We start from the raw sequence: 26,792 nt of genomic DNA on the forward strand, positions 1-26,792 counted from the left end.
AAATGTGTGGTAAAAGGATACGCTAATATTAATTATTAATATCAATGCAAAGTGAGGCTTTCACAATTTTGAAATTTTATTATAAGAGTAATCTTTTAAAATGACAAGCCATAATGAAGAATTGAAATTTTAGCACAATAATTTAAAAGGTTTAAAGCTAAAAAAGTGAAAAAAATAAAAATCTAAATCTTAGTATGAACATAAACAATTTTTAGTAATGTACTTGAATCAATATTCAGAAATTTGATTTATGGTAAATGTTGAATGTATCATTACTAAAGTTATCTATTATATAGTATTATCTTAAAGATGTTTTCCTATTTTATTGAGCATAAAAATTTTAACAAACTGATATTTGTGACTATTGGAATTGTAAATTTTAATTATTGAAGTGCACACCCTGAAATGCAGAGAGAAAGCTCATGAGTACTGTGTAAAGTGAACTAAATATTTATTCCAATAAAATTATTCAGAAAAAGCTGTTTGGATTTTAATACTGTGAAAAGTGTTAAAAGCAAGATAGTATACTGACACAAACAGTTTTAATGAGAAAACATACTTTATGCTGTCTCAAGGGGGGAAATATTAAAATTACTTTAGCAGTTGCATTTATCACTTTTCTTTTACTTAAAGCATCTTGTGTCAATTTTAGTGGTAACAGCAATCTTCTCTCTAGTCTATCTACTTCAAAAAACATTGAAATAATTATGAAGCATGCATTTTCATTGATGAAACTGATTCACAACAGTTTTTTTTAGCAGATTTAAAAAAGGAGAACATAGCTTTGATTAATGTTTCTTTGAGAGGAGTTGAGACTATAAAGTACAGTGGAGAGCAATTAACTATTATTTTTTAAAAATTAAGAAAATGCATTTTAAAAAATGTGGTGCCTTTTTAAATAGCACAATAAAGTTATTCCAAAACAGGGATTGCAAACTTTTTCTGTAAAGTGACAGAGGATAAATATTTAGGCTTTAAGGACCACTTGATTTTTGTTGTACCTACTCAACTGTGCTGATACAGTGCAAAAGCAGCTGCAGACAACATGTAAATAAAGGGGTATGGCTGTGAGCCAGTTACTATTGCTGTGGCCATAGTGTGCCACTCCATTTTCTAAAAAGTAAACACAGGCATAGCTCATTGTACTGTGCTTTGCTTTATTGTGCTTTGCAGATATTGCATTTTTTACAAATTAAAAGTTTGTGGCAGCCCTGGATCGAACAAGTCTGTTGGTGCCATTTTTTTCCAACAGCATTTGCTCATTTCCTGTTTCTGTGTCACATTTTGTTAATTCTCTCAATATTTTGAAACTTTTCATTATTTTCATATTTGTTATGGTAATCTGTGATCAGTGATCTTTGATGTTACTGTTATAATTTTTGGGGTGCGCCACAAACCATGTCCATATAAGACAGCAAACTTGACTGGTGAAATGACAACAAAGAATTGAGGATATTACATAACCTTTGTTGATAGAGCAGAGACAGGGTTTGAGAGGATTAACTCCAATTTTGAAAGAAGGTCTACTGTGGGTAAAATGCTATCAAACAGCATTCCCTATTACAGAGGTATAATTCTTGAAAAGAAGAGTCAATCAATGAGGAGAACTCCGTTTTTTGTCTTACTTAAGAAATTGCCACAGACACCCAACCTTTAGCAAACACCCCCCAGATCAGTCAGCAGCCATCAATATCTAGGCAAGACTCTCCACCAGTAAAAAGATTATGACTTGCTGAAGGCTCAGATGATGGTTAGCATTTTTCAGCTATATTTAAAAATTAAGGTATGTAAGTTTTTTAGAAATAAAACTATTGTACACTTAATTGACTACAGTATAAACACTATAATAACTTCAGTATTGGGAAACCAAAAAATTTATGTGGCTCGCTTTATTGCGATATTCACTTTATTGCAGTGGTGTAGAACTGAACCCACCATATCTCTGAGTCATGCCTGATAGTCTGTATTATATTTGATTGGATATCAGGAGTAATTTTTAAGAACTCTTATAGTACCTGTTTAAAATATATCAGCTGACATTGAGTCCACACTGGAAATAACAAGGAGATAACAAAGATTACACTCTTACTGAATAATATAGGGTTTCTGTGCTTCAAACAGAATTGAGCAGGCTGCTTTTTAAGTCTAAATACCTCTTCTGTGAAGGAAACTTGTTCTAGTTTTGGAATATGAACAATCACATTGTCATCAGAATAGTTACTTGTAACTGAAAGAGAAGTGTATGTATAACTAGAGGTACCTGTATTTAATTTCAGGTTACAGGTATACGAGCTTGGAGCATGTATCTAATATACTGAGCCTCAGTTTATCCATCTGTTACATAGAGCTCATTCGTTTGAAGTCTAAGTTATTAATATAGAATGCACTTAAAGTTCCAGACACATGGCAAGTGCTCAAGAAACACTAAAACCCCTTCATCTTATTCAGGTTTTTTTGGTTTTTTTTTTTTTTTAATAAAAACAGCATTGAACCTGAAGGAAGAATCACAAACTTTCCTTTTTTTTTAAGTACTGTATTTTAGTGGCAGAGAATTTTTCTTCACTGCTTCCTCAAATGAAATAATACATTTTCATAACACAAGGTATTTGGAATGGCCCGAGTATTAATCCTCACTAATATATATTTTTCTTATTGATTCACCTGGGGAATACTATCTGGCAGTTCCAATTAGGATGAAATCACAAGTTGTTAGAATAATCCAGATTCATTGTCTTGGTAGTGAAAATCATGCATAAATATTAACTGTATTTGCTTAACCTTTTAATTCATTCAGTTTAATTCATTTTCAGAACTCTGTGTCAAAGAGAACTCTTAAATTTATTTTCTTAATTGGAAAAATGTGAAATAACATCGATCATAAATTAACTTCAATGCTAAAATCATGATTACATACTCTAAAACTAAAAAAGGGACATATCTGTATGAAAACTATTAAAAAAGACACATTTTAAGAGAATGTAACTATTTCATAATGTTACTGAATTTATTTTGTACTTAGAATCATTAAAGGACATAATACTTTGATAAATTGAGATAACTTTGCCACACACAAAATGCTCCCCAAAATGATGAAGCAGAAGCCACTGCAATCACAAGCCACAAAACTTTATTATACGATGTGACTACATACACTTTATGGACACAAATAACTCTTATTACAGTGGTTTATCGAGATCCAAATTATTTCTATTTAGGTCAATTATATCTTAAAAGTCCTTTAATTAGCTCTTTCCAGCTTAACTGCATTACAGGCTCATCTTAACTATTCCCAGACTCAAAGCTTCCAGGTACATATTTCATTGACCAAAAATAAATTAACTTATTTTGAGACAAATATTTCAGAAATTGTTTGAGAATCAGAATCCTGGATTTGTCTGGTCACACAGCAGCCTATTTCTATTCACAGTTCTCCCTTCCTCTCTTTGTCCAAATACATTATTTTTTTTTTCTTAGTTAGAAAGAAAGAAGAGAAAGTTATTTGAAGAGAAAGCCCTTTTCATGAGGAACAGATTCTCACAAAATAATAATAATCTGGACAGATTATACTTCAGGAGATTATTCTTTTTTTCATCCCTAATGTGGGAAACATAGATCAGTAAGAAAAATAAGCATTTGATTAAAATTTTAAAAGTAACAGCAAACAAGATTGTAATACATCCAGAATTTCCTTGCAGTGTTTTAGTGTTCATTTACACCCAAATACCTACTATGCAATACAGGATCCCCTCTCTTACACACAACATGTCACTCAGTTGCCTGTTAATCACAGCTTCATGTTTGCCATTTTTCCTTTTTTATTCAGGATCTGTCTTTCCCCCTTCTCCATTGAACTTCAATCACCTGCGTACTGACCTTCATTCTTTCTCACCTCATGTATTACAGTAGCTTCCTAACTGGCTTTCCTTACTCCAAACATCACACACCAATAAATGAAACTCTTGCGATATTTATAATGGTGCTTCTGTACTCGTGTATCTTTGTGAACTCTTCAAGAATTGATATCACTCAGCCCTCTGAAGTTCATATTCTTGCCTCTCTACCATAGGGCTAGACTTATCTTTCTAGCCTCATCTTTGCTTCCCTATATGAATCTTAACCTTCAATTGAAATGGAACTTTTATTTGTGCCCATGCTTCTGTTTCTTTATTCAAGCTGTTTACTCAACTGCAAAATGTATTCTCTGTTAACCTCGCCTATTGACATATTGAATTCTCAAGCTCCCATCTCTAAGCCTATATTCTCCAAGAAACTTTCGCAGAGTTATCCTCCATCCCTTAAATTGTATAACTAGTCTTCTGATTATATTATAATCTCCTCCAGAGTTCATTTTTATATTCCCTATTGTATCTAAGTCAGTACTTTATATATAAGAAGTGCTGCATAAATATTTGAATTAGGTTATGTCATTTCCAAAATGCACAAGCAAAAAAAGACAGAACTGACCTTACATTGACTACAGCAATGTGGTCAACAGGGTCTGGAAACTCCATTTGGAATGTTTTGATAGAGGCTTGGTAATGGTTTCTGTGACTTTACAGTGCTCTGTCAAGGGCTCGCTAGCAGTAAAAAACAATGACCAACAGAAACATAATACCAAGTATGTCTAGACTTCATTTGGTGTGACATTGAGGAGTTAAATAAATTTGATGATATAAAGAAAAATAGCTTGGTCAGAAATTATTTTCAAAATGTTTTTGGTGGGACATATGCTAAATTATTGAATGTCTAAGTGATCACTTAAACTCCAGCGCTAAGATCAATGAAATAATTGTGAATGGTATCTTGCTGAATTTTGCAAGAGTGAAAATAGACACTGGTATAAAACTGATAATTTGTGCATATATTTATTCATTTATTATATATCTAATCAATTTTTGGTTATTAATTTAAATTTTAAACTCAAACAAATCATCCTATCTAAATCTCTTGTGTAATCAAAGTACGAGATGCATTTCTTCACAACACCTTGACTTGGAATACAATTTCACATCTTACAATTATGAGCCCTTGATGTGAGAGTACTGTCAATCATTCTTTTTGATGCTGAATCATTGGAAAGAATGCAAGTCTCGATATTGATCTTGTTCTTAAACTGAAATATAAGATATTTTATGATTAAATTTGATGTCAGAATATGGGAACACACTAAAGGGGAAAAAAAACCCTGGTGATTATTTGTATATTTACCCACATTTATTGTACTTTAACCTAAAGTTAATGTTTTCAAAACTCCTTAATGAAATCTATATCTTTAAAATAAAATGTAGCCAATGAATTATCTAATTTCTGCTTACATTAACACTTTATATTTAGTTAGAGGTATTCTTTAATTTTGCCCTTTCCCTACTGAATTCTCAGGAAATCTAAGTTCTTTTTTTTTTCCAGAAACTACTTGGCCTTTTAGGAATTGATTTCAATTGAGTCTATCTATGCAATTCAAGAATAGATAAAATATTATCATGCAATTGTAAACCCAAGAGAATAAAATCATGCTAGTCACAGTTTCCCTTCTTGATACTTCTAGATCCTGGTCACATATTTAGAGGATGGCTCGATGTGAATGAACACTTTTCCAAATTATTCTAAGTCCCTCTGCTCTAATTATCTCTCCCCTCATCTATATCCACTTTTTTGGTCTATATTAGTGTTAAAAACATTTAAATCAGTCAGGGAACACAAGTACCAGTGAATCCAATAAAATTAAGATATAACTCACCTGGAGAAAGAGGAGGATTTTTAAAAAATAATTTCTCAAGATGATAAAACTAATACTTGAAAGAAGAGAGAAACAGGGATTAGACTGCATACCCTTTGAAAGTAAGCTCTATTTGATTTCTTGTAAAAATAATCTAACTGCATTTTCACCTTTTCATTCTCATTTTTAGAAATAATAAGATTTTTACACACTTCCCTTTCTGATCTGCTTGTTTAAACAGAACTGCTCAAAATGCCACTGGCTTTGAAAACAAAGCACTAGTTTTGATGATATATACAATGAATGTATATAGAAAAGCATCTGTCATATTTTTATCATCATATCATATTTTATTTCCACTTGTAAATACTGTCAACATTTAAAGCCAAGTTAATGGAACACCAGTGAGAAAATCAAAGCTACTAATATTAAGCATTTTTAAGAATTTTAAAATAGGGTCATGCTGATAGACTTGAAAGAATCCCAGAATTAAAATTGCCCCCATGGTAATGAGCAGGCTATAGCTTAAAGCATGGAAATAGCCATGATACATTTTAGTGAAATGATTTATTCTTCGTTGGTACTTCATTTTTCATTTATCTTTAAATGAATGCTTACGTTAAGAATATCCATCAATACTCAATGTTATAACAATGAATGCATGAGCACTTTGTAAGTGAATATATACATGGCCAAAGTTTAATTTGGCTCTCCATTCAGAAAAAACCAGTGTTGGTGGATATTTGGGCAATATCATTTAATTCATGCTTACGTTTTTCCAAGATTTATAAGCAAAGTAAAAAAGTTCATATGTAGGTGATTGGATACCCAATGAAACATATTTAGATTAAAAAAACCAAAACACTATATATTCTAAAATCATAAGTATAACCATGCCAGAGCATACACATGTATTCACTACCCACATGGTGTCAGGCGCACAGGTGATAGCTTCCTCCACATACCATAAGATAGGACTTGATCACAAAATTATTCATCCTGATAGTTGCTCTTGACAATGGAAACAATTTTTAAAGGCTATCTTCAAGATCACTCTGGTGATTTTACAGATAATTAGGTAATGGTGAATGAATAGGGAGTTCTTATAAATAGTTGATATGCCCAACTAGTTACAGGAATAGATTAATTAAAGCCTAAATTTATCTCGCCTCTTAACAAAACAGACATTTTGGAAACTATTAAGCAACAGGCTTTAAACTATAGTAAGACTATTTTTGTTCCTCTCAGAATTGAGAGAGCTCCACACACTCATGTTCATTAGAGGTGCCTCTAACAGAACTCCACCTTTAACATGATTTTTGTGCCTGCTCACATCTTTTAAAAAAAGAGAATATCATTAAAATTGATAACAAAGTCGTAAAGCTGACCAAGTCCAAATTTAGGAACTGGGAAAGGCGATATAGAACACAAGCCTAAGACTGTGTTTCTAGAACATTTCTGGTCTGAAAAATGTTAATAGCACGTAATTAAGACCATATCCTCAATATGCATTTCAAATCAATTTGCTAGATAATAATTCTTTAGCCACAATGAGCAAATAGAAGCCCTGTTCCTCAATGTTTTTGGTTAATTTAAGGAATGTAACATTTTTGTAGAGGGTTAAGAAAAAGTCAGTTCTTTCTGTATTTAAGTTCAGGATCGGTAGATCTAAACACTTCAGTGTTAATCTCTTCATTCTTCATAAGTGCTATGCGGCAGAGAATAAAATGGTTAAATGCAATATTCTTCATTTTTTTTTTCACCTTGTATTTAAATTACTTTGATGGTTTCCATCTTAGTTTGTAAATCACCAAACCTAAATATAACTGGAGTTTTATTTAATGTTTCATCAGGAAATGAATTGGATCAAAGATAAGGTAAAATGGCCTTTTCTTTTTTAAATAATAAAAAAATTAAAAATAAATTAATTTGTTTTGGGGAGTAAAGTTTCTTGGAAGTCAATCCAATGAAATCATTGTTTTCATATGTTTCATATGTTTTCAACTAACTCTAGTCCAAACAGAGCATAAAAATAAAAAGCAAAAAAAAAAAAAAAAATCAAATTAACAATATTTTCTAGGCAAAAACATATTACATAAATATTAGGCATTAGATTAAGCTACCATTACAAACGATAGGTTATGTTTAAATAAAATATATATTAAAATTATTCCATCTTTGAAATATGAATCACAGAACTTATAAATTCAAAATCATAGTAGGATATATGTAAAAATAAAGAAAATTAAAGTACAAATATATAATACTATTTTAATATACTGAATTTTGCAACTAATCTGTTTTACATAAATTTACATATATTAATCTAAAAGCTGCTACTTTATGTACCCAAGAAAGCTGTAAAATAGTTAAAATAACTATTCACATTTTAACCATTGGTTTCTCTGCATTTTAAATTTAAACGTCATGTTACTGAAGGACAGTCGATTATATTGGATTTAGTCAGACTTCTTATGAGTTTTGCCTAGTAAGTAGAATTTATAAGTAAAGATAGCCAACCCAGTAAACCAGATTGAACAAGGCAAAAGCTGTTGGGAAAAATATTCGAGAATAGGAATCAATTTTGGCAATGCGTATATGTATCCTCCCTTCCCTCCATGATCCTGTTCTGCAGTCTTCAAAGCAACAGAAGAAGCTGGCACAATCTTTTCCCTCCAAGCACTGGTACCCATAATCATCTTCTCCTTGCGGCAGAGAAAGGCTATTCATTGGAATGAGAGTAGATCCTGGATGGAGTCCAGAGGACATCTGAGTAAAATAATAAATGAGTTTTGAGAAAAAAAATCATAAAAAAGATCAATTTGTCCCCTCAAGGCAAACTCTGAGAGACTGACATGCAGTAAAAATAATCTTATTTTCCAAAAATCAAATGAATACCCAATTCTAACATGTTTTTAGATTATAATTTACCGTGTAGCACATAAAAATATTATTTTACATTCCAAAGGTTTTGCAGGGAAAAAAACACTCAAAATTAAATATATTTTATACCTTTAGAAAGTTGTTCTACTGAATTATTGTTAACCATGAATCTAATTCTAAAATGAGAATAAACTATATTTTTCTATGATATTTTACAGTAAAACATTTACAATGCTATAAACATGTGTTTGTTTGCTATGGTTATATTCTGTACTTTATTTTAGTAATAATGAGAACAAATACTAAAGATAACATTCTGATAAAGCAGAAAACTTTGAGGAGCTATGAATGAATAAAAAAGATATGAGGTCTGGAGTTGTGGATAGGCACAAAGCATCATATTTGGGAGACAGAATGTGCAGGAGGTAAAAATTCAGGTTGGGGAACAACTGGTATTCAAAATTCTTCTAATTCTACCAAAATTCTGCTCATTCCAGCTATCCAGCTGGAATTATATTACCACCTAATTTTTGTGATGGTTGTGCTGAATAAACTTCATAACATGTAAAATGATCCATGCTTCGTCTTGCCTAGTAGTAATAGTTATTATTTTTACCAAGATTTTTTGGGACACATATCAAACTAACTCTTGATGATACCATGTTCTGAATAATACTTAAATAAGAACAAGAATTTTTAAAAATATAAAAAATTGAGCATGGCCAGGATACTGTGGAATATTAAAGCCAACACTTTGGAACAATCACTTTGGAGCAATCACTTTGGAGTCAGGATATTGTGCAATATTAAAGCAATTACTTAGGCTGAAATTCCAGCTCTGCCCAGTAGACTCCTGTAACTTTGAACAGGAAATGTCACTGCTCTTTTGTGTCTGTGTCTGTTGCCATACCAAAGCCACAATAACAATACATAGATCTGTTTGATGAGTAAATGAGATGACATACATAAAACACCAAACGAAATATTTGAAACATAGCAACTATTCCCTTGCCAATTGATAATAGTGCTGTAATCGTCATTGCTACTGTTGATTCCTGGAGAGGATATATCATAATTGACTATAAAATATGTGCTAAAACAAGCAATAATAACAATAAAAACAACAACAAAAACTTGGACCTCATCAAAAATGTTCCTGGAAAGAAATACATTAATGAACGCTTGAATAAAATGGCAAGTAAAATATGAGTGAAGATTGCCGTTTTAGTAACTCTTCATCTCTCAGGACTTCCACATATTTCAGGGATTATTTTAAAATGTGAATCTCACAATTTATTATAATCAGTGGTGTCATTATGTAAACACTGAATACAATGCTGAGATTATAACAATTGTTTTATCCTGATTTTAAATTCTAATGAAAATGTTTATAAAATTTTTTCATCCTAAATTTTGAAATAAATAAATCTCAAAGCCATGAAAATTAAACATTGTATGAGAAAGATTTTAAAAATTAAACACAAAAAATGATAATTTTTAAAAATTTGGACCTATATTCAAACCCATTTCATTTCTGAAAAGAAACATAGAATCTGACCCACTACATATTAAACATTCAGTAGATGCAAAGAGAAGCAAATAATCACATTTAGTGATATTTTAAAAAGATAAAACCATCACACAAGTCATAACATCCATATTAGGAACAAAATATGCAGCCTGAAGATAAGAAGCCATGCCCTAAACACAAATGCATGACTTCACTTGCCTAGATATATCATGAAAAACAGAGGCAGTATGTTATTAAATGTTAAATGTTAAATATTAAATGTTAATAAATGTTAATAAATGTTTTTGAGATTGACACCTGGAGATACTCGACTAGACTCCTAAATTTTAGTGGAGCACTAAACTTACGTATAAAAATGAGGCAAATTGGTATTCATTTTGTTGTTACTTAATACTTAAATAACATATGTTCCAATGTTAACCAGAGTGAAAAGTGGTTAAAATGCAAGTTTGTTAGTCCGCAATTTCAAGGTTATATGGCATAAAACACATTCCATATATCATTCAGAACTGCCATAAATGGGAAGATGGTGTGTTTGTTAGAAGATATCAGTTGTGCATGAGAGGTATGATTAAACATTAAAGTACACAAAAATGGAGGAAAACTGCAAATGGTTCATTTAAAACATTGACCAATCCCTGGTGGTCAAAATCATGGAGAGCTTCTTATTGCAGTGACAATTTAGATTGACAATTTTCTAGTTTCCTGCTGCCTCCCCCAAAACGCCACTAATTCATAAATTGAAAGAAACTATGCTTTATTGAATGATGAATGTGACTAGGAATGAATTTTATATGTATTGAGAAAAATAGCCAAAGAGCTGACACAGTATCAGTAAAATAAAATACTTTCGACACATTTGTGACCTTGGAAACCACTGAAAAATTAATTGGAACAATATAAACATTATGTGCCTTATTTATCTGAAGTACAACAGCAAAACCCACCTTACAATTTCTCAAATAAAAATCCTGCTGCCCCCCAAATAGCAAACATTGAAAAAATAAAATAGATCCATTTAAATGACATAAAAAGAAACAACACAATTGAATAGAATTTCCTTTTACTTCAAATGATGTAGTTTTGAGAATATGCCATTTTTTTTGTTATTTTAAAAAGTCACTAAGAAGAGCTGAACTTAACATTTTGAGAAATCCATCCCATTCTCACTATTAAAGATACATATGTGTCTGGTTATATATTAAATACTCTTACTTATAGATTAATCGTATAGTTAAATATACAAAATATATTTTAAGCACCAAGACCAATAATATAATAACTATTTAGATCATATACTAATACAATTAATAATATTAAGTATTAGCAATATGATTAGCAAACATTATTAGGTCATGTTATTGATACTATGAAATATTAACTAATATCACTATTAATTTCTCATTCAAAAAGTGGCACATGAGAATGCCAAACTAAGCACAGATTTTCTCCAATCAACTTTCACAAAATCCCAGTTATTTATCAGTGAGAATTTCAAAAATTACAAGATCTACATCAATGTTTAAAAATAGACATGAGGTGGATTTTGGTGATTCTGAGTTGTCAATTTTGGTACTCCAAGAATTAGAAGTTAATGGAAATAATTATCAGAGGAAAGTAAAAAATAGAAAGTTAAAAAAAAAAATTCTGAGGGTTGGGACCAAGGCTGTGAAGCAGAGAATTGTATTCTCACTTGTACGTTTATATACTGTTTGATTTGTTCATTTGTTTCAACCATGCACAAGTAAACTTCTTACTGTATTTCACATTTCACCAATATCAAATAATCCTTCCTAGGAGCTTTGCCAATTACCATTACAGGAAAGAAGGTTTATAATTTGTGAAACTGTGTATTGATTCATCTTCTCATTATTTTTGTGCTCTGAAAGGTAGAAGAATGTTTATTCATATAGATATGCACTGGCTGAAAATACGATATTTTTTTGTGTGTGAAGAAAATGTTATGGTTGGGTATTGTGGGCAAAAACAAACAAACGAACAAGAAACAAAAAACACAACCTTCCACACATTATTTCCACTCCAATGCCCTAGTTCCACTCTCAGTAATATATGACTTATTGAACTACTGCAATAGTCTTTATCTCCTTGCTTCTTTTGCCATTCAAGTATATACTCCATGCTACTTATAATTATCTTTCAAAAACATAGAAGCAAATATGCCATCTTGCTTAAAAACATGCATGGCTTATCAGTGCTGACAGTGCAAAATCGAAATTTTTAACATGGTACTGGAGACTTTCCACTTCTCAGCAATAAACCACTTTTCTATCCTCAACTTGGATATTTTCTTTCCTAAGATTCCTCTTTTCTATAGCACTGTCCAGGAGAAGTTTTTGCAGTACTTGAAGTGTTCTGTATCAGTATTGTTCAATATGGTAGCCACTAGTTACATGTAGCTATTAAGCAGTTGAAATGTGACTAATGCTACTAAGATACTAAATTTTAAATTTTGGTTGATTTTAATTAATTTAAATCAACCTAGCCATATGGCTAGTGGCTACTGTATTAGACGAAAAGCCTGAGAAATATACAAATCTACTTTGTATTCTTATATGTATGCCTCAACTTGGCTTACATGGTTCCTTCTCTCTCAAATATTCTTGATAATTTGTTTTCCTGAAAACTGCAACTTATTCTTTAAAGAACTACTTCAATGATGCCATGCTTTCTTTGTAATTTTCTCTATCAAATTCCCTTTGGAAGAGTTAGTTTACATACATTTTGAATAAATTATTTACAATGAAATGAAAAAGGCCACCCACTGTACTGTTGGCTCACAATGACATAGCCTCTTCTCAACACTATGTGCTTGTTAGTGCTTCACAGACCATATTACCTGATGTCTCAAGATTTCCTCTGTGCATAGGACAGGCCACTTTGTTCGGACTTTGTGGTACCTATCTCTATTTCAATAAGAACATCTTTAAATATTCTTAACTTATATCTATCATAGAAAATATTTTGCTGCCGAAAAGGTATTTGAAACCAGTCACCTAACTGCTACTTCCTAATAGTGTCTTTGTCTACTTTTGATTTTTATATTGGACTGTTATTTGTACTGTACTTTATTATCTTACATTTGCACTTCTAATGTATTTTTCCACAACTAGATTCAAAGATCCCTGAAAGCAGAGAACACATTGTGTCGTTATTTTCTTCATAGTGCCTTGTTCATGGCTGGTGAAATAAACTTCCTTCATTTAACATTTTAACCAATTGAGAGATTACAAATAAGTTCTACCTCAAATGGGTAGATCAGGCTCCTGATGTAGGTATAACATTGTTTTCTGAGATTTTTTTTTATCATCAATGGGCTATTTGAGTTTCAACAAGAACTACTCTTTAGTTAGCTGGTTTACTACTATTGCTTTTCTGAGATCTTTACATGTTTCATAAGGATCTTGATTCTGTACTTCAACGTAGTTAACTTATTAGATTCTCGTGAAAATAGATATTGATACAAACACACGTAAATCATATTCTTAATGAGTAGAAATAAAAACCCAATAAAATATATTGGATGGTAATATGGACCAAGTCAAAATGTCACTGACATTCACAATAAAAAATAAAGGAGAAAGAAACAAAGAAATATGGACATAAGTAAGGCCAGAAGGAAGAAAGGGATAATGGAAAGAAGGAAGGAAGGAAGAAGGAAGGGGGAGAAGAAGGAAAGGAGGAAGGGAGTTGGAGAGAGAGAGAGCAAGAAAAAGAAAGAGAGAAAAGGTCCAATATATCATGTGGAGAGTAAGGTAGAAAGCATCTTTATTAAGTTATATTTTTCTTAGAGGGGTCATTGAAGCTAAAAATCTATTGTGTTCAAATATCATCTCTTCCTGAGTAAAATAAATTGGAGTTTTCTGGGATTCTCAGCTAAGCAGTCAAAGAGATGTCAAGAAGGGGATTTTAGTTTCTTTTAATAACAGACATGTTGACTTTTCAGTGACTCTAGGCAAGATCTTTGGTCCTGGCCTATTGCCATAAATAATTTGGTGAAGAAAAGGGAAATGCTGGATTTTAAACAACTCAGAATTTTGAGCCTATAAAATAAAGTGGGCAGATGGAAGGACAGAGATAGAGAGAGATAGAGATAGATAGATAGAGAGAGAGAGACAGAGAGAGAGAGAACGAAGATAAACTCACAAACAATTAAAACAGGTGTAAAGGCAAGATGCTGCAAGATTTCTGGGTCTAGGCTTGCATTTGATCCTCCTGGCTGGAACAGAAGAAAAACACAGATTCCACAAAGCCCTTAAATAGAATATTTTGAGACAACAGCAAGCAGAGCTATCTATTCTTCATAAAAGTGTGCTCTGATTTACCTGATTGGCAAGACCATATGGCTAAACACTGAACTAGTCAGGGAATCAGATTTGATTACTGATCCAATTTTTCACTTAAAGTGTCATTTTGTATTGAAAAAGCTCACGAAGCATGTAACTGAACAGAAAGAAACTACTATAGAATTTTATTTTGGACGGCTCTAAAAATATTTTTCTTACCTAGGTAGTCAATTACATATCAATTTAACTTTTGATATTTGCAGTTTAATGCTTCAAAGCTCTCATTTATTTTTTATTCCTTAATTTTTCATCTTTAATATTTTGCTTCTTGGGTTTGGTGCTAAGTTTTAAATACTCAACATACAGGCATTTTTTTCCTAAATAACTATTATAGAACAGTGCCTAGAACATGGGTGTCCTTAATTAATATTTGATGAATGAATGATTAAATGAATGTCATAATGTTAACGCTCATACTCCAATGTTTCAGCTTCCTGAGTAAATGAGACATCTGGTAATGTGGTTGAGAGCACATGATCTGGAGTCAAACTGATTATCTGTAGTCCTACAGTAGCCACTTATTGGTTGAGTAGCCTTAGATAATATTAGTACCTGTATTACATATTCTTAGAATGAAATTCTAGAATCCATGTGAGATTGTACATTGTCTGGCTTATAATGTTAATTATTTTTATTCTAAACATTTTCATTCACAATTTTCAAAAATAAAATTGTCAAGGTATTAATCAAGCACAGCTGTGGATGAGTAAATGATGAAATGGAAAATTCAGAGAGGATGTTTGGCTTGGATTAAAGGAAAATAGTAGAAAACTTGTGTTTTTCTTTACCTAAAAAATTAGCAAATGGATTTTAAAGCTGAAATCATTGCCCCCTGATGCTTTGTCCACTCAGAGGCCATAATAAATCCTATGGATAAGCTAAAATCATGTCAAGTTGAGAGAGTCACAGGTTAATTCTACCGTGTAAGTTCTGAAATGTGTACCACCAACAATGTGCTCTCCTTCCTTGGGATATTGTGGGAATCTGGAACCAAATACACAAGGCTTTGGTCCTTGGAGTATAACATAAAAGGTAAAATATAATGTAAAAGTATGGTAAAGTTTTATAAGGAAACTAATGAAAAATGGGGGAAGGGAGAAAAAGCATTGAATCTTAGAACTTACAAATTTAGGACATAACATGAAAAATCCCATGCCTCATTATGTACATGCTATGGTAGGTTTACAAGCTTGCCACTCATGCATAACTGTTTTATATAGTCCTCAAGTATGTTGGTATTTTGGAAAAAAATCTGCTTTAAAAACATTTATTGGAATTAGCAATGAAGTGTCTTTTTTGTTAATATTGCAGAAAAAGATGTTTACTTTTCTGAGTCCTATGAAAACAGGCAACATAAAGGAAGGATTACAAACTTGACCTCTGTCATCATAAAAGACCTGGGTTTGAGTCTTGGATCCTTGACTTCCTAAGTTTGTCCTTGTGCAAATTACTGAACTTGTATGTATAAGGTGCCTATGGGCATAAATGAAATTATGCATATAAAGGAGTTCCTGGAATACTCAGTGTTAGATATTACTTTAAAGTTGTTATAATTGCCATTATAAAAAGAAACTATAGTTAATCATCCAATACTTAAGTATTTTAGAATCAGTAGAGTTAATTCTAATTTATCAACTTGATGTGATGTAAGTTAAGGTAGATATATGCTTAGGAAGGGGGAGTAAGTGAATACAAATATACAAAAGCCAAACAGATATATTCTCTATGACATAGAAAGCTATGTCTTTCAAACACAGCTGAATACTAACATTAAAGAGAGATCTTTATCTCTAAAAATTAAGTTAATTTTGTGGGGTACCAGTGTAAGAAGTCCAAATCCTATCACAAAAATAGATTCAAAGAGAGAGTTTAAATAATTTTTAGGTACAAAGAATTTACTACTTGTAGAAAATTTCACAGCATAATAACCACTCTTTACAAAGTTGATCCAAAAGTCTTTTCTAGGGAAAAATATAAGAATACTTTTGCTGGTGGGCAATGTTAGGTACTCCAGTTTCATCTTAATATTTTTTTTATCTTTTGTCAAGGTACCACTAGCAACCATATCAGTCTAAGAAAGTATAACATGAGAAAAGAGTATCTCTAACAGTAAATTGTTGCTTATAAAATAGAGATTTTTTTTTAACATACCGAGGCCTTATTTTTTAGCTTTCTTTCTCTAGTAGTCTTAACTTTTTTGTTGCTGGTAAAATAATGCAAGGTACCATACTCCATCAAAGCTGCAAAAACAAAAATGAAACAAACAGAAACAAAGAGATCCATCGCAGTCACATAAGAAACCTTAGGTAAGGACTTCCTGGCAATTGTACTCAGAGTTGTCATAGTCAGAACTGTAGTGATACCTGTGGAGGGAGGGAAGAAAAATAAATGATGAAAAAATAAGACCATTTTTATTCTTCCAACCGATTTGGCAATATTGTGAGCAGAAATAAACAATGGAAACAAAAGCATATAATTACTTGTGATTTACAGAAAAAAAAAAAAATTCTGGGAACCATAGCTACATTGTGTTCAATGTGTTCTTTGTGTCTCTGTGAGTTCTAATCATCTAAATTCTCCAGACCGCAGGTAGTTTACTCCCTGTACCTATTCTTCCCTTCCTCCATAATAATAGACTATCCAATTTTTAGCTAGTCTGCACCTGCCTGAAAGTACAAATTTATTTGCCAGCTTCTTTTAGCTATGTGTGGCCACAGGCTGAAATCTAGCCAAGAAGAATTAAGTCAAGGGTGTAAACAACTACCAAAAGATGTCATTAGAAAGATAGGAAATGCTCTTCGTTCCCTCTTCCTAATTGCATTTTTCTGGAATACAATAGCCAGAGCACCAGAAGCCATTTTAGACCTCTACCCAATTTAATCTACAGTGATTTGAAGTTTCATGCCACACACAGTTAAAAGTAATCCAAACTACTATAGAATTTTTTTTTTTTATTACTTGAATTAGACCTATTTTTTTCATCTCAGTAAAGAATACAGGCAAAATGATATCAAGGGAATACTTTAAAAAGACAGAGTAAATCTTCATGTTTTGAAGAAGTCAACATATAAAATTAGAATACCCGCCTGGGCCCCAGCCCTGTGTATGGATCTTTGGGGGTATCTGTTTCTCTTTATCCATGGCCTTCTTGTGGTTCTTACCACTACTAATTTTAGGCCCCCTAACTCACAGCTGCACATGTTATGTCTCTTCTGATCTAAACTGCCTTAATTCTCATTCTTTGCCTTATGAAAGAAGGCACCATTAGTGGGATTGTTTTCTCTCCAAAAAAGTACTAAATATAATGCCAAATGAATCTTAATTTGGTCAATTATTTATAAAGTGGCAACATCTGGGTTGAAAAAATAGGAAGTGCCTCTTTGATATGGTAAAGGCAACATCCACCTCTTTCCCTCATGTCTACACTGAAACATGCCTTAATAATAATTCCTTTCACATGCCCATCTTTTCATTTTTATCGCTTAGGATTGAAAAAATTAAAGATGATACACGTATAATGAATTGGAAGTCATGGAGGCAAATTAGGTTCAAATTCTGATGTTCCCGCTCTTAACTCTGTGACCTCAGGGAAGTTTCTTAACTCCTCTGTGCCTCTCATCTAAAAAATGGGCACAGTAATGTAATAAATTTTGTATAATATATTTATATAAAAGGTATTTACTTATTTTTTAAAGTAGATGTAAAATCCTTCTTCCTTTCTAATACTAGCATTTAAAATTTCCCCTTTAGCATGCTTTAGCTGCATATTACAAATATTTATATGTTAAATTCTTATTAAAATTAAGTTTGAAATATTTTCTAATTTCCTTTTTGATTTTTCTTTAACCCAAGTGTTATCTAAAGGTCATTTAAATTTTTTCCAAGCATGCTTTAGCTGCATATTACAAATATTTATATGTTAAATTCTTATTAAAATTAAGTTTGAAATATTTTCTAATTTCCTTTTTGATTTTTCTTTAACCCAAGTGTTATCTAAAGGTCATTTAAATTTTTTCCAAATAACTGAGGCCATTATTAATCTGTGTTATTTTTATTCATTTTTAATTTACTTTCATTTTGGTTAGAAAATATACTCTGGAAAGTTTTAGTCTTTTGAATGTTATTGAGATCTTGGTTAATGTTCTGTATGCATTTGAACATACTGTGTATTCTGTAGTTAGGTGCAGTGTTTTATAAATATCAATCAGGTTAAGTTTGATAATTGCATTCAAATTTTCTACATCTTAATTGATTTTTCCATGTAGTTATTCTATCAGTGAAAGAGTATTAAAATGTTCAATTATTATTGCAGATTTGTGTATTTCTCCCATTATTCCTGACAGTTTTTGCTTCAATTTTTTTAAGCCAAAATTATATTTAAAGGCTTTTCATATGGTAAGTGCGAAATAATTTCAGTGACTACCCGTCTTCTCTCTTCCTTGATTTGTGGACTATTTTTTTAATAACTTATTAAATCATAACATTCCCATAGTCAGACAAAGGTAGTTTTCCCAAGGTACTCCTGGCTTCTATAATAATGTCCCATCCCAAGTAGAAAAAAAATCTTAAGGCCAAGTGTTCTTTGATTTCATTATCAATGACGGAATTAAATTTCACTTTACTAAAATACTATTACATTTCTATTGCATAAATTAAGGAAAACTATAGCAGAACTTAGCTTCTACACATTTATTTCTTTAATTTAGTAATTATTATCACAGAGTTTAGCTTAAAAATAATATGGTGGATTTCCTTTTAAAACAAACACCCCCGGCTTCCCTGGTGGCGCAGTGGTTGAGAGTCCGCCTGCCAATGCAGGGGACACGGGTTCGTGCCCCGGTCCGGGAAGATCCCACATGCCGCAGAGCGGCTGGGCCCGTGAGCCACGGCTGCTGAGCCTGCGCGTCCGGAGCCTGTGCTCCGCAACGGGAGAGGCCACAACAGTGAGAGGCCCGCGTACTGCAAAAAAATAAAAAATAAAAAAAAAATAAAACAAACACCCCACTAAAACATAAATGTTTTATGTTTTAACATGAACAAGAGCACATCACAATTTGTTCACTGTTAACACTGCAGCACCTAGAATGCTGCCTATTTCACATAAAGGATTTGATAAATGTTTGTTAAAATACAATCTTGAATAAATGGGCTCAGGAAATTGTCCTTCAATGATGGATGTATGGATGTATGTATGTACACTTAAAAAAAAATCCTTGACCCTCCAACTACATAGAGTCCACAGTTGTAAGAGATACTCTTTAAGTTAGATCTGGCTATGGCTTATCTTTATAGTTGATATGGTAATATTAAAAATATGAATTCATGTAAAAACACAATTCCACTATTGACTATTCTCTTTCATGACACTATGGCATAGGCTTTTGTCTTCATATAACCCTAATGGTAAAAATAATCCATCCAAATTTTCTTTGGGAAGAAATATAAGAATAATATTTAAGAACAAAATATAATATTTGGTATACTCAGAGAAGCATACAAAAAAAACTAAAGTAATTTGATTACCTTGGAACATAAAATAATTTGAAATAATTGTAGGAAACAAAACTCAGATATGAGTGCATTTTATCCCCTAGCTATATCACACCTCTATTTAAATTCCCAAGGAGTTGAATTTCCAAGTATAGAACTAGGTACTTCAGGTTTTATTTTGCTGCTTTTATGTAATTTGCATTTTACTATATTTACTAAATGGAGTTAGTCACCAGCTACCATAGAAACCACATGAAAACCTCTTTATTGTTGAAACTAGAAACTGTCCCAACTTTCTTTATGTTTTTAGGACACAATTATCAGTAGTGAGATTCATATCTTATACGGATGTTGGGAATTAATCAATTAATCAATAATTCATCTTTGTATATCAATACATAAATTTAGGTTATCATTTTCTTTTAAACCAATGTATAATAATTAGACACATTTTCTTATGACTCTATTGCAACACATTGCTAAAGAAAAGGTAAAAAATCTATTTTATCAAGTATGAATTACAAATTATCCTTTTAATCAGTGTTATTGTACAGGCAACTCTCAAAAATATTCACAGACTTATTACACATTTTATAGATCACAGAAGCCTGGAAACTTCTTGCTCCTTTCAGCACCTGCCCTTTGGAACCATTGACTGTTCATTAGCACCATTGTAAGAGAAGGGGATTTCCAAGCTTTCTAAACACACACCAGTCAGTAAATACTGGCTATTAGTGATTTGGCTAAAAAATAAAATCTTGATAAAAAGTGATTGAAAATATTGATCACATTTAAGATTCAGGGATTATGTATGATTTTCATGCATTAATTCTTACTTAGTTTTATTCTTCCCTTGACCTATGTTAAAAACATTTCTGAGATTTCAAGCTCTTTACAATTCTTTTTCCTACTTGTTTCATATATTCATTTCAGCATCATATTGCACTAGAGTATCTGTTCATTTTTGTCAGACTGCAGTTAGAGGGATATTTCCAACATATTAAACTGTAAACTTTTATCACATTAAAATGTTGCTAAAAGTCATATGACACTATAGCATATATTACATGTCATACCCAGTGATGTTCTTGCAGGTACTGCATCTTTATTGATCCAAAAAGACACCCAGGAAAGAACAACTGTCAGAATACATGGAATGTAGGTCTGAATAGTAAAATATCCCATTCGTCTGCTCAGGTCAAAAAAAATTGTCATGATAATATAGTCCCCTGGAAGAAAAAAATATGTTTTATTTTGGCTATAAAATACATATAAGTATAGGATTCCAAACCATAGATTTAAATACAAATGCCACTGATGCTAGGATTAATCACTGATTTGTATTTCCTTCTTACCAGAGATTGTGTGAGAGATTTCAGTTGTGTTCCGTAACCCTACAAATGCAAATTGATATAATCTCCAGTATTTAGGATCAGCCACTTCTACAGAAGGCTTTTTCCACTTATACTCAATTTCATTTTTAGGGTATCCATCTAGGTAAAAATTAAAATTAAAAATATATACATTAGCAGATCCAAATCTGTTACTGTTGCAATACCAACATCCAAAGACAAATTCTTTTGAAATTCTTTCTCATTTTTATTATATGTCAAATATAGAAAAAATACTGCATAAAATTTATGAGTATAGGTTAAGGAATAATCATAATGATTAAATAATGATAATCCATGTTGACTTCATTTAAATCAAGAAATAAAATCTTGCTAGCCTTGGGAAAAACCATGTGTCCACTCCAATATAGTATTTCCCCTCCCGACCACAGGTAACCACTAACCTGATTTCTGTGATAATCCTCCGCTTGTTTTTTTGGTTATAGATTTTTTGATAAGCAATTCTGAAATATATAGCTTAGTCTAGTTTCTTTTTGAACTCTGCTTGATTGTTAACATACTGGATGCATTATTTGATATCTTACTTCTTTTAATATCATATTTGTAATAATCATCCATGCTGTTTTATGTAGTAATAGCTAATTTGTTGTATTGTAAAGATGTGCTAAAATTTATTTATCCATTTTACTGTGTCCACACTTGTAATCTTTTCTGTTGGCTATTACTAACACTGCCGTTAGTTATGTTATTGTACATGTCTCACAATTGTATATGCAAAAGTTTCTCTGGTATATATACCTAGGTATGTAGTAGCTGGGTCGTGGATTACATATACTTCCCACTTTATGAAACAGCGTCAATCTTTTTTCCATAGAGAGTATACTATACTCATCTCTCACCAACCAGAGTATGAAAATATATGTGGATCCATATTCTCATTAGAGTTTATGTGGACAGTCTTCTTTAGTTTCACTGTAGAGTGTACTTTATTTCACTTTTTTCCTGATTATGAATAAAACCTAGAAAAATTTTCATGTGTTTATTAGATTCTTCGGTTTCTTCTTTGGATAACTGCTTGTCAATTGCCCATTATTTTATTGGGTTTTCCTTTTTATCTTTCTTTTATCTGAATTCTTATGTATATTCTGGATACTAGACCTTTGTTATTTAAGTTGAAAATGCCTTTGCCTTCTCTGCAGCTGTCTAGAATGGAAGTGAATTCTTTTAAAAAGGATATGATTTTGTTTCTGCTACACTTCCTGGAAATCCACAAGGGTTTTTTGGACCAAGTGAAGGAAATTTGGGAAAATCCATGTGGGGCTGGGCTTGTGGTTAAATCCTCTCAAGGAGTTAATTCACCCTGGTATGCTGATTGAAGAGACAACTTTCCTTTTAGACCTTAGTGTTTGTATGTGTATGTGTGTGTGTACGGGGGAGGGGGTGCTCCTTCTTGTTACTCTAATGTTACTCTAAGTGTCCAGCCTTTTGTAACCCAGATGTATGTAGCAATCATGTTTTACTACATTTCCAATCCACAAGGCCGTCAAAATCGAAGCTCAATTTTATCTTTTTTTGGCAAATGTCCTCAGGCTACAAACCTTCTTACCTTTCTGGTTTCAACTTTTAATGTGAATTTTTGTGGCTGAAAATTCTTTCCTAGTGATCACTTAAAGGTTTTTGAGATGATTTTAATAATAAAATGTTTTAAATTGTTTTAGACACAAAGGTTAATCTACCATATTACCGGAATGAAATTCAGTATCAACTTTAAAAAGTTCCAAAACAGAGTATCATTTCCCACCAGTATCCCTTAATCAGCCATGCAATGAATTTGCTCTCATCTTTGTTGGCCTGTATAAGGATGTGTTTCCTCTTTCCTTTCTCCATCTTCTCTCTCTTGTTCTAAAGGTTTAGCATCTTGTTTTTCCATATTTCCCATTCTTTTTCATTGGAATTGTAGAAGTTATAGAGTATAATCATAATATACAGGAATGTGGGCACAAATAGAAACAGGGAGCTAGTTACTTAACCACTCTAAATCTCATGATGTTGACTTGTAAAATGGGAGCCATAATGAAATCTTCCAAATACATTTGTTGTGAAATATTAGATGGAGAAGGCTGGATACCCTACTGGACCCCTATAGAGTGCCTGATAAAAGATAGCTATGATTATTATATTTATGTCAGTAACACCCAATTGCACTAACAGGGATAGGATATTCCCAATAATGACAGTACCAAGAATTCAGGTATGATATCTAGAGGAGAATACAGTAATTGCTACATCTTTAAATTTAATTTGTGTATCAACTAGTCCTTGAATGTTCCTTTTAATCAAGTCTTTGCTGTTATTTGGCTGTTTTATTCATTGATAAGTCAATGTTAGAAAATCAGAGCAGTGAGAGATGAGACTATGAAGTAAAAAGGACATTTTAGTGAGATTAAAATTATTAAGAAAGTCAAGAAAATCCTTAATAAATGACAGCAAGAGATATATGGGAATTTTTAAAGTGAAGAAGCAGGATAATACTTATAAATACTTGTAATCTACTGTGAATAAATTCTAGAATGTGATATCTGAAAAAAATTGAATTTTAAAATAGGAAAAAGCATTATACAATTCATAGACATAAGCAATATTTTTAAAGTCATTTTATGGGTTTTCAAGACTTGCTCAATTATATATTATGTAGAAAAACATTTTTATAAAGATAAATGTGAGGATAAATATGTTAGTAAATATAAAACAAAACTGATATTGGTATAGAAAGATTATAACTAGTTCTTTGCAACAAAATACTAAGTGTTTGTATCTAAATTATTTCTCTCTAATCATTTCTCTGTGTTTCATTCATTCTTTTGAATAAAATAAATTTATTTATACCTTGGTTTTTCCAACTCATTAAAGTTTTCTCAAGTATTTGCTACCCATATAGTAAATGTTCTTCACCAGACCAATTAAATGTATTTTAAAGTACAATGTAATAAAGTTAAATCTGGCCTCTAGGAAAATGAATAAAATTCGAATCAACTTTTTATTCATGGCAGTGTAAAAACATCTGAATACAAATCTATCTTAGTAGTCCCTTATTTAATCAAAATAAGAAAAGGACATGGATATAACTAAGATTTGTAAAGAATGATAAAATATATATATTTACTATGGATTTATTGCCATTTTTTAACTTAAAGCCAGGAACAAATATGTCATTTGTAATTTTATGTAAGACAGTTAAACATAGTCCACACTTCTGAAAATTGTATAAATTGTAGTTTATCTCATTTTATTTTACATTTTTAAATAAACAGGATCAGAGGCTATAAAATTCTATGAAAAATCAAGTATTTTATCACTTACAACTTGAAAATTCCAATGGACATGAATGTTCATCCATAGGAAAGTTATGAAGCTGAAGGTAACATTCTGCATTAATTGTCAATCTATTTAGATGGAAAAATAAATATTAAATAATGAGAAATAATTTCAGGCATTAAAAATCTTTTGTCTAATTTTTAAACATGATTTTGGCCTACAATAATGGACTGTGATACACTAGAAAATAATAATAATTCTGAAGCCTCACAGTAGTAATATAATAACATTCATAAATGAATAAGAAAATTCTGACATTTTTCTCTCCAGCCAACTAAGATAACTCATAATTAGCCCAAGTGTGATCTCTGTGTTTACACTTAAAAATTCATACTTCAGGATCTCAACAAACACATATACGTGCACACACATGCAGGTTAACAGAGTGTACCTGGTTAAGTATGGTGAATTGTTTTCTTTTGACCATAAACATCTTTCCATTAACAGGATGATTCTTAATGAGTCGATATGTTCAAGACAATGAATTAAATAAACTTGAATCTTACACATCGACCCTCATTTAATCCTGTGTTAGGGATGTTTTACTACACCACTGAAAATCAGAGTATTTTAAAATGTTATAGCAGGATGAACTCCCAGAGAAAAATCTCTGTCAATCACTTGCCCTATAGATTAAAAAAAACATAATGTTTGTACCACAATCTCTTCTGCTTCAAAGAGGGGAAATCGAGGAGTTTTTCCTCTTTGCTTTCAGTCCTTTTCACATACTAGTAACTCCGAGTTTAAACAAGTGTTTCCACAATTGTTCACCATTTTAGATTTTAGTGTATAAAAGAAGCTTTGTATTTCTCACTTTGCCAAGTTTGAAAAATGGAAATTTATCAGTTGATCAAATATTAGTATGGAAAATAAATTAGAGCAACTACAAGTTTTCTTAAACAGTAATACCTTAGAGTATATAGAACGCGTCCATCATTCCAAATTCGAAGAAGACGATTAGGAGTTGTTATCCAATGAGCATCAGATTTTCTTGAATTTCTGAAGAAAGTGTCAGGAATCCAAATTTTTCCAACCATATTACTGTTAAGCATAAGCACTTTCATGGTACTGTTGAATTTTAGACGACTATCAAACCAGGTTTGGGCAAAAATTATATCTATTGTGTATTCCTAAAAGATAAAAAGAAGAGTAATGACTTATAATAGTAAAACCACTATTTTAGACATTTTCTTCAGGTTGAATTTTTATAAAGTTTCTGTAAGTAAATAGCACTTAAACTCAGTCTTTTTTGTAGAAAAAAAGTATGCCATTATCTTAACCTTTTTTTTTTCATTGTTTACATGAGTCATGTAAACTAAAATTCAAGATTTCTCGTAATTACTGCTGTCCCGTGTGGCTTTACATATCTTTTTGTAAATTGTATTCAAGATTTATAATAGGTAGGATATAGCTATTAAATATAAAGGCCAATCATTTTCATGTTAACAATTATATTAAATTTTGTGATATTTACGAATGCTTAAGTCACACAAAAAGTCACAAGCTACAAAATCAAAATGCAAACACTCGCTAAATTATCTAAAAGCCCTTATCTTGTCCTTTGTCCAAAAAATTAATTTCAATTATTTAGATCCACTGTTTTCAAATATTTTAAAGCAATCATACTCACACACACACATACACAGACACACACACACACACACACACACACACACACCCTATTAAGCACTTATAATATGCCAAGTATCTGTTGAGTTTTGCAAGTATCATGTCATTAAATCCTTACTACAGCCCTGTGAATAATTACTACAATAATCTTTATTTTAAGGAACATTTATTAATAGAGATGTAAAATAACTCTCCCCACATCAAAGAGCAGATGATATGAAAACTGAGACACTGTAGGTTGAATCCCAAATCCACATATCTAACAACCACATATAATGGTGGTCACAGTGAGGCCTGATGAGTGCCATAATTAGAGCAAAGGTTCTGCCCATAATCAGCGAGTGACTGTAAGTAGGAAATTGCATGGTTATGAGAGAATTCTTAGGAGTAGGTGATTAGGTATAATCTACCTTTATATCCTGACAGAATATCTACCATATTATAAGCATTAA

At 31.6% G+C, this 26,792-nt stretch overlaps 1 protein-coding gene across 3 annotated transcripts in view; it reads right to left on the minus strand.

Annotated features, from left to right (window-relative positions):
* Window positions 1-3,110: 3,110 nt before the first annotated feature.
* GABRG1 (gamma-aminobutyric acid type A receptor subunit gamma1) overlaps window positions 3,111-26,792 on the minus strand; it is a 68,027-nt gene continuing 44,345 nt past the window's right edge. For all 3 annotated transcript variants that reach the window (XM_067735860.1, XM_067735861.1, XM_067735862.1), the window contains 6 exons: window positions 25,621-25,841; window positions 24,697-24,779; window positions 21,340-21,477; window positions 21,061-21,213; window positions 16,646-16,857; window positions 3,111-8,485 (listed from right to left, as the gene is read on the minus strand). In XM_067735860.1, the coding sequence (XP_067591961.1) occupies window positions 8,216-8,485; window positions 16,646-16,857; window positions 21,061-21,213; window positions 21,340-21,477; window positions 24,697-24,779; window positions 25,621-25,841 (1,077 nt within the window). In that variant the 3' untranslated portion in view covers window positions 3,111-8,215. The remainder of the gene's footprint in view (window positions 8,486-16,645; window positions 16,858-21,060; window positions 21,214-21,339; window positions 21,478-24,696; window positions 24,780-25,620; window positions 25,842-26,792) is intronic.

Source organism: Pseudorca crassidens, chromosome 4 (genome assembly GCF_039906515.1).
Source record: "Pseudorca crassidens isolate mPseCra1 chromosome 4, mPseCra1.hap1, whole genome shotgun sequence".
In the NCBI taxonomy this organism is placed as follows: domain Eukaryota; kingdom Metazoa; phylum Chordata; class Mammalia; order Artiodactyla; family Delphinidae; genus Pseudorca; species Pseudorca crassidens.